Source organism: Sus scrofa, chromosome 15, assembly GCF_054392235.1.
Source record: "Sus scrofa isolate SSC_HxYL_T2T_F1_AM1 chromosome 15, Sscrofa_HxYL_maternal_Yorkshire_Landrace_v2.0, whole genome shotgun sequence".
Classification (NCBI taxonomy): domain Eukaryota; kingdom Metazoa; phylum Chordata; class Mammalia; order Artiodactyla; family Suidae; genus Sus; species Sus scrofa.
Genome location: NC_139397.1, coordinates 97,954,631 through 97,969,254, shown reverse-complemented (window position 1 = coordinate 97,969,254; position 14,624 = coordinate 97,954,631). Strand labels below are relative to the sequence as shown.

Sequence of the window (14,624 nt, the reverse complement as noted above, 5' to 3'; positions counted from 1 at the left end):
AAACAAAAAACCCCAAAAAGTGCAAGGAAGGTGCTCTGTGTATGTGTAGGAGATGTTGAAGGTGGTCCCATTCTGGCTAAAGGCAGATAAATTCTGGCAGAATATCTGGCATATCTGGCAGCTTTATGTCAACAGCTTTATACTGGCTTATCGACATCATTCCTAAGGCATGAGAAGGAGTAGTTAGGAAAGGGAAGGAGGGGTGACAGAAATAACATCTATTTCTAGAAGCACCATGTTATAAGGAATGATCACCAGCTGTAGAATTAGATGACCCAAGTCACTGTGTGAGTCTGAGCAAGTTACCAGGTTTTCTGATCTCTAAAATGTAATAAGTTCCTCCATGAGGAGGTCTGTGAGATTCAAATGAGGACATGAAGTGAGGGTGTCTGGCACATAGTAGGTCTTCATTAAATATTAGTTTGTTTTGAATCAGGTTCAGTGAAGGAATGTATCCTAAAAAGATCTATAAAAATCAATTCATTGATTTTTTTACCTCTACTTAATACCAATCCCTATTTTATTTAATTTTTTTTTTTTGTCTATTTTTTAGGGCCGTACTTGTGGCATATGGAGGTTCCCAGGCTAGAGGTCTAGTCAGAGCTGAAGCCACAGCAACCACAGCAACACGAGATCTGAGCCGTGTCTTCGACCTACACCGCAGTTCATGGCAATGCCAGATCCTTAACCCACTGAGCAAGGCCAGGGATTGAACCCCCATCCTCATGGATGTTAGTCGGGTTTGCTAACTACTGAGCCACAATGGGAACTACCCAATCCCTATTTGAAAAGGTGTGCTATCACCTCACACCTGTCAGAATAGCTATCATCAAAAAGACCACAAATAGCAAGTGTTGACAAGGATGTGGAGAAAAGGAAACCCTCAGACACAGTTGATGGAAATCTAAATTGGTGCAGCCACTGTGGAAAAGAGTATAGAGGTTCCTCAAAAACTAAAAATAGAACTACCATATGACCCAGCAATTCTACTCCTGGGAATTTATCTGAAAAGAAAACAAAAATGTAAATTTAAAAAGATGCAATGTTCATAGCAACACTATTTACAATGGCCAAGATATGGAAGTGACCTAAGCGTCTATCAACAGATGAATGAATAAAAAAGATGTGGTATATATATATATATACAATGAAATACTGCTCAGGTGTAAAAAAAAATGAATGAAATTTGCAACAACATGGATGGACTTAGAGGGTATTATGCTAGGTGAAATAACAGATGGAGGAAGACAAATACTGTATGATATCACTTATGTGTAGAATCTAAACACTGCAACAAACTAGTGAATATAACAAAAAAGAAGCAGACTCACAGATATAGATGACAAATTAGTGGTTACCAATGGGAAGAGAGAAGTGGGGAGAGGCAGCACAGGGGTAGGGAATTAAGAAGCACAACTATTATGTATAAAATATATAGGCTATAAGGATATATTGTACAACACAGGGAATATAGCTAATATTTTATATTTACTATAAATGGAGTAACTTAAAAATTGTGAATCACTATGTTGTACGTGTAACTTATAACACTGTATATTAATTGTATCTCAGTAAAAAGTGGGTTATCTCAGTATTCACCTCTACAGCATTCTGAGATACTTCAGGGATCCCTGGTCAGAGTTGGTATGTCCAGGTAGCCAAAACAAAATTTTAGTAGGAAAGAAATGATAGGGATTGTGAAGCACCCTTTATCAAGCCCTCTGCAGAATCACCTCCTACTCCAGATAATTCTGTTCTGGGTGTCCCAGGGTGTCTCACACCTGCTTCTGAGAAGATTTGCTCCTGCTGTTTCCATCCCTCACCCATGCATTCTTGTCACCCACGGTGGGCACTGCACTGCCCTCTTCAGGGCATGGTAGGAACTGCATGGTTTTGCCAGTGCTCTGTACCTCTTCACAAGCTACCATAAGTGTGTGAGTATGTGGGTGTGTGTTTGTGTGTGTGAGAGAGAGAGACATTATCACATAAAACATGCCCACATGCCCATTTCCCTTTGCTTTAAAGTCTCAAGCAATATCACCTGTCACAATGTCCTATATTGCAGAGATTACAGAAATAACTCAGTTTTTGCTTGGGCCGTTTCCTCTCTCTCTCTCTCTCTCTCTCTCTCTCTCTCTCTCTCTCTCTCTTTCTCTCTCTCTCTCTCTTTCTCTCTCTCTCTCTCTCTTTCTCTCTCTGGAATCAGAGATTCTGGAGATGAATTAGAGGGAGAGTGCCAGGTAGTACTGAAAATCTAGACCCACTGTAATAAGAAAATCTTTGTTAGGGTCAGGCCCATGGCACCTGGCTGCTTCTTTCCATAGGAGGGGTGCTCTCTTAAAGGACACCCAGCCTTTCTTAAAACAGCCCACCAATTTGCATTCATGTCTAGTTATGTCAATAGAGCAGTGGGTACAGTTTGAGCTCTTTTGCCCTCCGGCCCTTAAGTAACTATTGGGCCCACCATACAGGCATACCTAAGTCTGAAGCTGACAGTTCTAGGGTCAACTGAGATCCCTGCTATAGATACATCTGTACAAAGAAATTGGCTTATATCTTTCTTACCTTCAAGTATGAGTGTGGGCACTTGCTTTATCAGAGTCCATCCATTTACTCATTTTTCATTGATCAAGGAAGGAATACAAAGATAATTTAAACACAGTTCCTGTATCATAGCCATCCTAGTCTGTTGCTTCACTTTTGTCTTCATAGATATGACTGTCCCTAGTTAAAGCTTGATTGAGACCATCTTGTAGTTAACTCTGAAAAAATTCCTTCTGAAGTTAGTATACTAGTATCAACAACAGCATACTCAATCTCTGTGGTCGAAAAGAAAGTATTATAATCAGGCATATGTAGGAAGTGTGGAATTTGTGTCCACATTTTTATGTTTTAATGTTCTTAACACTCTCTTTGCCCCCAGGTTATGCAGATGTATCTTCCATTTTGCGGAATTGCCATATCAAATGCTCAGCTATTTGCTGCCTCAAGGAAAGAATATGAAAGAAGCAGGGTAAGTAGAAAGAAGCATTGCTGACAACCCTCAAAGCTCTCTTTCAGGTGTCTGTGAATCATTATGTCTTTTAAAAACAGCAAATGATCTTTGAATAGTCCAGGAATCTTTTTTATTTGTGTAATCTTTCAAGTTGATGGTTGTAGATCCCCTTTAAGTAATAAACTCAAATGGAAGTGGATGTAAATTCTCTATTGTTGTTTGGGGGAATAGCTTCTTTTAAAAGGAAATTGATTTTATATCTATACTTCAGGGCAGCAGGTATATTCTTTCTTACTTATAACTTTGAAACAATAACATGCTTTTGGGATATTTTCACAATTTAGTTCCTTTAAGAAGCAAGGTATAGGAGTTCCTGTCGTGGCGCAGTGGTTGACGAATCCGATTAGGAACCATGAGGTTGTGGGTTCGGTCCCTGCCCTTGCTCAGTGGGTTAAGGATCCGGCGTTGCCGTGAGCTGTGGTGTAGGTTGCAGATGCGGCTTGGATCCTGTGTTGCTGTGGCTCTGCCGTAGGCTGGAAGCTACAGCTCCGATTCCACCCCTAGACTGGGAACCTCCATATGCCGCGGGAGCGGCCCAAAGAAATAGCAAAAAGAAAAAAGAAGCAAGGTATATTATAATTGATTTCACCCCACCTCACAAATTTTGTTTGTGAATTGAAAATTTTCCTGGAAGAGCATTACTATAACTGGACAGTAATGCTGCAAAAGTCCTCTTATAGGATTATAAAGAAACACACATAGAGAGATTGATCTCATGTACCTTTACCAATCATAGAGTTAAATAGTAGAAAATAAAACAAAACAAAAACAAAGCCTAGTGTTCAAAAAATTACTGAATGGTCAAACATAGATTAAATTATATTAGGCTCACTATACTTTTAAATATAGGAAAATTACTGTCACCACTTAGAAATATACTTAACAAGAAGATGTTCAAAAAGGTTGGAAACCCTCAGTTAATAGGTAATCAAATTGATTAAAAGTTTCCTTTGCTAAGCATTATGATTTATGAATATTTCGCAGGAAACGGTTGAGGATTACAGCGATCTTCTTTAGCACAGCATACCACTCCTGTGCTCCAACGTGGGTCCTATTGTCCTCTTTAGCCCCATGACTTGCTATTCTCCTTCCTTCACTGGACACTCTAGCAATATAGTCCCCAGTTTCCAGAAGACAATCTGTTTCACTTTCTCATTGCCTTAGCCACATGTCTCCTCTGCCCTCAATGCCCCATGTCCACCTTTTTCCTTCCATTGCCATTTGCCTTGCATTTCTTTCTGGCCCCAGCTCCATCTTCCAGTCAACCTTTCCTTCTTCGCATATTATTTTGCCATTGTTTCATCGTGATCACTTATCATACTGCATAATATTTATTGATGGCCCTCATCTCCATTATTGGATTCCATAAAGAACATGTCATGCATTTTAAATCTTTGACTCCTCATGTATTCATTCACTCATTCAACAAATATATGTTTTGTCGTATTCTTTATTTAGTTAGTTTTTGGTCTTTTGTCTTTTTAGGGCCACACCGTGGTATATGAAGATTCCCAGGCTAGGGGTCAAATCAGAGCTGTAGCCACTGGCCTATGCCACAGCCACAGCAATACCAGATCTGAGCTGAGTCTGCAACATACACCACAGCTCGTGGCAATGCCAGATCCTTAACCTACTGAGCGAGGCCAGGGATTGAATCTGCATCCTCATGTATGCTAGTCAGATTCGTTTCCACTGAGCCACAATAGGAACGAGAACTCCTTTTGTGGTAGCCTTTAGACACTGTCTTCCAAAGTCCCTTCCTTCACAGAACTTATCATTTTTAAAAATTAATTAATTAATTAATTAATTTGTCTTTTTGCCATTTCTAGGGCCGCTCCCACAGCATATGGAGGTTCCCAGGCTAGGGGACAAACTGGAGCTATAGCCATCGGCCTACACCAGGGCCACAGCAACGTAGGAACCGAGCCGTGTCTGCGACCTACACCACAGCTCACAGCAACACCGGATCCTTAACCTACTGAGCAAGGCCAGTGATTGAACCCTCAACCTCTTGGTTCCTAATCAGATTCATTAACCACTGAGCCATGACGGGAACTCTAGAACTTACTATTTTAGTGGAAATGATAGATAATAGACAATCGAGCAAATGAAAAGTAAAAGTACCAAGTAGTGATAAGTACTATAAAGAAGAATGAAGTGAGATAATGGATTAGAGCCCAGTTGCTGAAGGATAGTTTGGGAGAATGTTTATTTCAGAAGGCGATCAAGAATGTCTCTATAAAGAGATGATATTTGAGCAGAGACCTGAATGAAATGAAGAAGCAAAAGCCACAAGATCTGGGAAGAACGTTACAGGCAGTGGTTAGCAGGGGCTGGGGTGTGGGGTGTGTGGGGGGAGGAGAGATGCTGGTCAAAGTGTACCAACTTCTGCTTATAAGATAAATAAATTCTGGAGATCTACTATTCAGCATGGTGACTATAGTTAACAAATCTGTGTTATATACTTGAACATTGTTAAGAGAATAAATCTTAATGTTCTTACCACACAAGGTGCTGCGTGTGTTAACTAACCTTATCATGGTAATCATTTTGCAATACATAGGTGTATCAAACTATTGTTCACCTTAACTCATACGAAGTTGTATGTCAACTATATCTCAATAAAGCTGGTGGTGGGGGAGGAGAAATAATGTGGCTGGACAGTGAGAAGTGAGAGATTTTCCAAAAAGAAATTAGCAGTGAAATATACAAGGCTTGCTGATTTGGCAAATGAGCAACAACAACTTTGGGCTTGTACCAGCGACAAGTAAACAGTTGGAATACAGGAGTCTAACATTTTGGGGAGATGTCAAGACTAGAGATTAATATTTAGGAGCCATCACTATATAGACAGTATTTAAGACTAGAGTACGGGTGGGTTAACTGTGGAAGAATATGTAGATAAGAGAAGGGAGGAGGTCCTAGGATGAGCCCAGGAGCAAAAAGAAGGTCATGAGATGAAGGAGCAGGGAGTACAAGTGACATCAAGAAGCAGGGAGTGTTCAGCTGTGTGCAGGGCTTCCAATGTCTATTGAATTGCACATCATCCTAGATTTTCTTCTCTCTTTCTCCTGTTCTGGAGCTAGTCTGCATTGTTATTTGTGAAACTTTTATCATTTGTTAGTAAAGCAGCAATTTTTAATTAGAAACAATAAAATTACTATAATGTGATTTGTCAGTGCAAGACTCAAGGCACAATTAGTTTTTCCTCTGAGATAAATGTTCTTGTGTACGGGTCCCAGAGGCCCTATCCACGCAGCCACAACAAATTGAAAAGTTAAATAATTGTTCAGTTAATATGATCTATCTGAAGAAATAATCTGGATGATTAAGGAAATAATGTCTTCTCCCTTAATAACAGGGGATTTTGTTGGTAATTATGCAGACAGTTGCCTCATTTTTAATGTTATATTTGCATATGAAATTATAGCACATTGACCTCTTACAGTGATTTGCTATCCAAATGCCAAATGGACAGGATACACTTAAAATTTTTTTCACCTCTCGGTGTTTCTCTTTGTTTTGGGATCATAGAGCAATCCATGGCCCTCAGCCATATCCACAAGCTCCCTTTAGAGCAAACCCTACCCAGGATCTTTTGTTCTCTTTTAGGTTCTCAGTAAACTAGACTTATTTCATAGATCCTTTAACTCATTCAAATGCTTTTCTACCTGAACAGACACAGAGAAGAAATTTTCACATGTTCAAATGGTTTCAGAACAAATCAAATTTATTATCAAAGTTGAAAATTGGTCAACACCATCTACCTGAAGAGATGTGAATTTGAAAACCCATGAAATGCTTTTGTGAGAGGTCAGACTGGAGAGTGCACATCTTATTAAATTCTGTTGAATAAAGCGCCCTCTGGCCAATTCACTGGCTGTGTAATTTTCTGATCGCCCTCTGATAGAGGCACGATATTTACCACCTGTACATAGCCCACTATTCTTCAACCTCTGGAAATATCCATGTAATTAAAAATTCTAAATAAACTTTATTTCAATGCAGATATTGCAAGCTAACTTAGGTGGATAAAATGACAGCTTATTACAATTTCATTTTAAAACTAGGACACAGTTTGCAAGCTAAAATTTAAGTTTTTTCTTTAATGTTTGTGCTTTTTATTCTGTTGTTTTAACAAATTTTAATGGTGTTTTCTTTTTGAGATATAGAATTATGTTTAAATGTTCTCCTGGACAGGTTGGGATGAAGCAATACTTCTTGTGTAGAGGGATTAATGGGGTTTTGTATATTTGAAGGCTCTGAAACTTAATTAACCTCCACCACTATATGTCTTTCAGAGTTCTGTGAGAGATGTGTATTAGTGAAAATAAGTCTCAAGGTTGACCGTGAAGCTATTTCTTCCTGATAGTGAGGAAGAAATGCTTTGTAATTTTCTGAAATAAATGTGTGTTGGAGAAATTCAGGTATTTGTTATTTGTAAAATATTGGTTTTATACTTAGTCATATTCCAGAAAAACTACAGCAGAAGGACGAAACCTATCACTAAAGATTATATGGGATCACAAAGTCATTAACTAGATGGAATATAATCATATAACTATTGTGGAATTTTTATGGGATTATATGGACTGGCACTATTCACAAGTTTTCTTTTGCAATTCAAGATTGTGTTTAAAAGAAAAATGATGGAAAGATGTCAAAACAACCATAAACACTTTAAAAATTAGCCACAGAAATACATTTATATTTTTTAGGGCAAAGACTAAATGGAATTTTGAGAGAAAAAACAATTTTAAAATTCAGTCCTTTAACCTCCTACTTACATCCATTGTCTCTCTCCTAGGCTCTGCTAGAGGTGGTTAATGACCTCTTTGAAGAACAGACTGATCTGGAGAAAATTGTCAAAAAAATAATGCATCGGGCCCAAACTCTGTTGAAATGTGAACGCTGTTCTGTTTTACTCCTTGAGGACATCGAATCACCAGTAAGTCATCTTTTGTCTGTCATCTGTGTTAATGAAATAAAGTTTAGTTTTATTATAATTAAGAAGTCTGTGAAATCATGACTTGAACTACTCTTTTGTGACTCTTCTAGCCATAAGATGACATTTTCTAAAATTAAAGTTTTTTGCCAGAAGATATGTACAACTTATGCATATGGCTTAGCAGAGGCTTGAGACAAAAGGGAGAAGGAAAGTGTAGTAGAGTTATACTCAGTGGTTCTAGATGAGCAACTCACTATCATACTTGTATTTGTAATAAAAGCTGTACAGTCCTCAGCACTTCTGAGCCCATTTACTTAGAAATTGATGCTATTGATTCCATTGTAGTCCTTCTATAGAGTATGACATTAGAGAATAAATATCTATATGTCAACAAAAGAATTAAGTTTTTTGTTTACATGTATTTTCAGTCTTTTTTTTTTTTTTTTTTCGGTCTTTTTATGGCCGTACCCTTGACACATGGAAGCTCTCAGGTTAGGGATCCAATTTGAGGTACAGCTGCTGGCCTATACCACAGCCACAGCAACATGGGATCTGAGCCAGATCTGTGACCTATACCACAGCTCACAACAACACCAGATCCTCAACCCACTGAGTGAGGCCAGGAATCGAACCTGTGTCCTCATGGATACCAGTCAGATTTGTTTCCAGTGAACCACAGTGGGAACTCCTGCATTTTCAGTTTTGATCTGCTGTCACCTGAGAAACATAGACTCTTTGGCTGATGGGGCCCTTAGAGATGTCACCCAGCCTGTGTAGGAACTGAGGGGTGGAAGGGTTTGCCCAGTTTCCCGATGTACCCACCCAGCGAGGTAAGGCCCTCAGCACTGGTGGGCATGGGTTGCAGCCCACACAGTGCCCCACAGCCCACTAATGGGAGCAAGGTGGGGGAAGCAAACAAACCCCAGAGAAGCAGGGCCCTTTACGCTTGAGCTGAGTGGAGCTGGCAGCCTTAGCTGGGCTGTGCTCTCCAGCAGCTCTGTTCTGCTGCTGCCTGAGTGTGGTTTCCAGGTTCTTCTCCTGCTGCTTTGGACCTATGGATACTTGCACAGTGCACACCAGTCATGTGAAGGAGGTTCCTTTCCTCCTCACGCTGGGGCTCCTGTCACTCCAAGGGCAATCACCCCCCTGGGTATAGGGGCTCCTGTACCTTGCCTTTCAGGTGCTATTAGGGCCTCTGGCTCTTTGTGGCAAATCTGCTGCATAAATACACAACAATATTGAAAAGATGATCATCACCGATCTAACTTCTCGAAAGTTAAATGTCTAAACTCTCAGTAGCAGTTTAATATCTTTGCTGTGAATGCTCTTCAAAGACCAGGAATTGTCTCGCAATTAAGTGTTGTTTTAATACTTCCGAGGATGATACTTACCATACTTTACTTTGAAAAGGTTATTGTCTTTGCCTTTAGGTTTGCTTTCCTCAAAGACTAGGAACCTTAGGGTAAATTTTGGAGATTTAGTAATAAGTATTGTAAAACTTACAGTATTAAGTTTTTAAAAAAATTATATAGGTTTAAAATGTTTAGGAGTGTTTTCCTCTATCTTAGCAAAATCTGGTGTTATTTATACTCAGCAGGTGTAGTTTAAAAAAACAGTAGCCTTGCAATTTTCCCATGATTTTTGTAAAATTCAGTGGAACCTTGGGAGAACACATACACTTACACACACAGACACTGCCCCTGCCCCAGTAGTCCGTATTTATGAAGTGCTTCCAGATGCTTTGTGAAGCATTTGGGTTCATTTAATGCTTACTGTATCCTTGTGAGATAGACATTATTATTATCCTCATTTACAGATGAGGAATTAAGGCTCCCAGAGTTGAGTGACTTTCTAGAGTCTCCCCCACCGCCTGTCTCTAAAGCCCCTGAAAGGAGTGGGAAGAGGTGGGGTGCTTATTGGTGTCTGGCCAGCTATGGGGGTTGGGGTTCTCATTGAACAAACACAGGAAGGGGGCAGCTGTTGGGCCTTTGGCTGCCAAGATTCCCAAGCCACTCACAGGTCCATGTGAGGGCAGGTGGCTGCGGGGCCAGGTGGAATCTGGGCAAAGAGAAGCTCACCATTTGTGAGTTCAGTTAACACAGACATGGAAGTAATTTAAACCAGCTTAGGGTGGTCATATCTGTGCTAATCTTCTAACATGGACTGTCTTGCTCTTCAGCGAATCAGTTGCAGAAAAAGTGCCGATGGCAGAAGGTGGTACAGAAGGAGGGGGGCAGAGCTGGAGAGAATAACAGTGACAGTGATAGCTTCATGGTGTAAAGTAGGGAGGGGGTCAGAAATCACTCCCTGGACTAGATGGTACAAGCAATAAAGGTGTTGGTATGTTACTGAAAGTTCAAAAGACTCTACTATTACAGCTGAACAGTTTAAGACTGTAAAGGTGAGGCCAGGGCAGCAAATTGGGGCTAGCTTATCATTTCTTCTCTTTGCCCATCTCCTCCCCCTCAAAGTGAGGATGAACTCCTTTAATCCAGAGGGATAAAGTCTGGGGTAAAAGTGAACTATGCGCAAAAAGAGGAGAGTAACTTGGTACCATTTCAGGGACTGTGAAGATATTTTCCTCAAAGGCTGCTGCCTGGGGAGGTGGTGGGGAGTTGAGGGTGGGTGGGGGTGGTGTATGTATGTGGCATCACCATGCAGAAAACCCGTCAGTGTCCTGCTTTCCCCTGACACCCTTCTCACCAAAGATTTCCCAAAACTTCAGACTTAAAGGGACTTCTGTTCTGTGCACTACCCTGATTGTTAGCTAGAAATGACAGGAAGGAGACCAGAGACAGTCACACCATGTGTAAGAGTAGAAGCCAGCTAAGAGACACCAGACACCAAAATCTGGCGCCGGCACAGCCAACACAAAGGTCTCTGGCTGGGCTTCCTCCTCCCCACCTCAGAATGCTGAGTGGCTGGACCAATACTAAAAACCTCTATTATCTAGATTTAATGAGGGGTTCAAATGATTATCAGAGAAGGACCCAAGCAACACCTGTAAACGCTATTTGATTTCGTTTGATTTGACTAAGAGCACACTTAGATGCATTCCTATCCAAAGATTAGAAAATAAAGATGGAACTTGACAACACAGTTGTTAATTTGTAAAAGCTCATGTGGAAAAATAAACATATAAGTTAGCCAGAAATTTTATTTAAAAGCAACACAGATGCAGAATAGATGGGGGTTTTGCCTGTGAAGCTGTTAAAATATATTATAAAAGTAGAGATTAACTCCTTGTAAAGAAGCAGCTGAACAAAATAGAATCCAAAGACCCGAATACATGTGAGAATGTAGTAAAGATAGTGCTCTTTATGGTAGAGTTTAGAAAATTATTTTTCAGAAACAAAAGTGTGTTGGAGGACTAGAGAGTTTCAGACTTGAAATGAGAGTGTTTTTCTTTTTAACTGCAAATATTGCAACAATAAAGATGCTTTGATAATTTTAAAGAGTGTAAGTTCTCAACACCACTGAGCAAATCCAGAATTCAGTTATACCTTCACTTACTACTTATGACCTTTCTCTCCTCATTATCATCAGGAGACCTTCATTTGCCACCCCTCTGTTCAACCCTCCAGTTGGCCCACTACGTTGCTTCAGGAAAGGGATTGCAGAAATATGAGCTAAATTCTGGGTTTGTGAGTTCCAAAGTGGGCTTAGAATACTTATAACAGAGTAATTATTCTCAAAAACAAAGTCTTTTTCATTTACAAGAGCCAGACTTTCCTAAACACTTGAAAAAATCAAAGCCTAACACCATGCCAAAACAGTAGATTGGAAAGAGGGTAGGTGAACCCCTAGACTCTTGCCTTTGTGAGTCACCTGGACTCAGTGGGGAGAGTCAGAGGGAAGAGTAATTGCAGAGCTCAGCTTTCCTAGCCCTGCCCAGTCTCGGGCTGCCCATAGTAGAGGTGGTGGTGATGGTCTGGGGGTGGTGGTGGGGGATTGAAAGCTACCCCAGACACCATGACAGGGAAGAAGACTGGAGATGGCAATATGGAGGGTGGGGGAGCCATGGGACAGCGAGACCCCACAGAAGTGTGAGGGGCAAGTACAGTTTTCCCATTTCCTGATAGAAGGTAACAGAGCAAGGGCTGGGACTGGAAGAAGCCTTACTGTGAGGATAAGGGAGGCACAGAGGATGTGACCCAGGACTGGGGAGCTAAAGGTAGATATTTAAGCACATTCCCCTGTTAGGGATGACTGTGCTGAGTACCAGAGAGGCTGCCTTACCTCTTAGAGGCCAGCCTGGGTTGAGAGGATGACTGTAAATCAGCTTCTCTGCTCCAAAGAAGCCAAAAAGCTGCATGTCACCCTGGTGGAAATTTCAGTATTAACTGAGCTTAAATCTGAGAAATAACTGAGAACATCTGAAGTGGCTGAGTTAAACTAGAATTGTCTCTTTTGTCTTCCATCAGCAGGCAGAACTGAGGCTCAAGAAGAAATTTAGTTGATACAGGAAAATAAATATAAATGTCTTTTTTTTTTTTTTTGTACAGCCGTGTCTGTGGTCTTTGAAATTTATAATTAGTATACAAATTATATTATCTCATTAGTGAATCATCTTACATTCAATACACAATATGACAAAGGAAGCATTTGAGGTTAGATTTATGGGGTTGGTGGATTGTTCTTCAAATGTTTTGGACATAAACAGCTGTCAGTTTAGGAAAAAATAAATCCAAAAACCTGGATTCTTACCTCATACTTGTTCAAATATAATTTTCTAAAAAGTGAAATCATGCTTTTCATGTAAATATGAAATAAATACATATCAAATATCATTTTAATTCATTAATTTAGGGGGGAATGAACAGATGTTAAAACATCCAAAGAGCTTTTGAGAGTTTAGGTATTTATAGATAATGTTAGGATAAGATTTCTCGGAGACAAAACTTTTTGGAAACAAAACAAAGCCATAAACTATAACCTTCGAGGTTATCTTTTCCATAGGATGGAAATTTTTACTAGAGAAAAAGCTACAAATTAACATGTAACTTTACTAAGTCTGGAGTCTTTAATAAGTGAGGACCAAGGATGGGATGTAATACCTTCCTTAGACTGAGATCCAGCAAATTTTTTCCTGTAAATTTCTAGATAGTAAATTTTTTTAGGCTTTGTAAGTCCTATTATCTCTGTTGCAGCTCCTCACTATAGCACGAAAGCAGTCTTAGTCAACACAGAAAGAATGAGGATATTGGGACATATTGGCTATGTCCCAATAAAATATCATTTATAAAAATAGGTGGTGGGCCACATTTGGCTATAGGCAGTAGTTTTCAGATCTCTATCCTAGATAATCCTTGGGTGGCCTTTAATTCTCTCATGACATTGAAAGATAAGCTGCCCACCTTTTTGTGTTATTTCTATAAAGGCAATATAAATTTCAGATGGATAGAGTATTTAATATTTTTAAAAATAATATAAAATACTGGTGAATATTGTTTTATAGTCATTGAGTATGTAAGGCTTTCTAAAACATGAAATTCCTTAGGGAATATAAGCACATTAAAACACTTATGATTTTTCAGCCATCAGCTTGGTACAGATTTAAAAGAATTATAACAATGAATATGAGTATGGATATGAGAAAATATCCACTTTCATTACAGATGATGAGAATTTAAATTGGGGTAACCTTTATGGATATAAGTTTGGTGAAATATATTTCAATTTTAAAAGGGCATAGCCTTTGCACTCAGCAGTTTCTCCTCTTAAAATTTAGCATAATGAAGGAGATGGAGAAGAGAGAAAAATACGTAGATAAGAATGTTTATTGTAGTATTTATAGTAGTAAAAATATAATCCAAATATCAAAAAGCTTTCATATAATGAAATTCTATATATCCTTTAAAATGATGGCATAGATCTATATTTATAGGAACAATATCCTTGATATATTTTAAGTCAATAATAAAGAATAAAAAACAAATATAAAAGGAAGTGATTTTTATCAAAATATGGTTACATGAATGAGATCATATTTTCACAACTATTAAATTGATGAAGTTTAAATTTTCTCCCTTTGAGTTATGTTTTCTTGCATCTTCTCCTCCCGGGGAGAGTCAGGAATTTATCATCTCAGGGGGAAAAAGGGTAGGTACTGGGCCTTCTAGCAGGAGAGTGAACTTGAAAGTCAGGATATCAGGAGAAAGGATTTGCTAAATGGATTTATATTCCCTTTTAGCAGTTAAAGACTAACCTGAAAACGCCACGGAAAAGAAATAAGGCTCTGTAATCCACAGAAGAAGAAATACTCACAGTCTTATGTTCCCATGTATCACCCCACCCATGCCCCACATAATGGAGGGGAGAGCTGTCTAATGCAGTGAAAACTGAGTAGGTGAAGCAGAAAGTCTCAAGGTTGCCTGGTCCAGGCATCTTGAGCAGAGTACAGCCTTCATCAGAACAAATTGTGAATACACATTTGCAGCAGAAAGGGCAGGTGTCTGGGAAGGCTCAGGAATGTTTCTTGAGTCCTCCTTACTGCCATAGAATGGCAGGAGAGGTGGGGTGGAAAAAGAAGACTTTCAGACAAGCCATCTTGGAAACAAGGCCGCCAGTGTGTCAGGATAATTGACAATGTGAGTGGCAAGTCACCCTGCAGCTGCTAAT

General features: G+C 39.5%; 1 protein-coding gene across 7 annotated transcripts in view; it reads left to right on the top strand.

Annotated features, from left to right (window-relative positions):
* PDE11A (phosphodiesterase 11A) overlaps nt 1–14,624 on the top strand; it is a 427,800-nt gene that overhangs the window by 168,050 nt on the left and 245,126 nt on the right. For all 7 annotated transcript variants that reach the window (XR_014829804.1, XM_084999950.1, XM_084999948.1 and 4 more), the window contains 2 exons: nt 2,924–3,013; nt 7,863–8,003. Coding sequence is in view for 6 of the 7 variants with exons in the window: in XM_084999950.1 (XP_084856076.1) it covers nt 2,924–3,013; nt 7,863–8,003 (231 nt within the window). In the remaining variant the exon portion in view is untranslated. The remainder of the gene's footprint in view (nt 1–2,923; nt 3,014–7,862; nt 8,004–14,624) is intronic.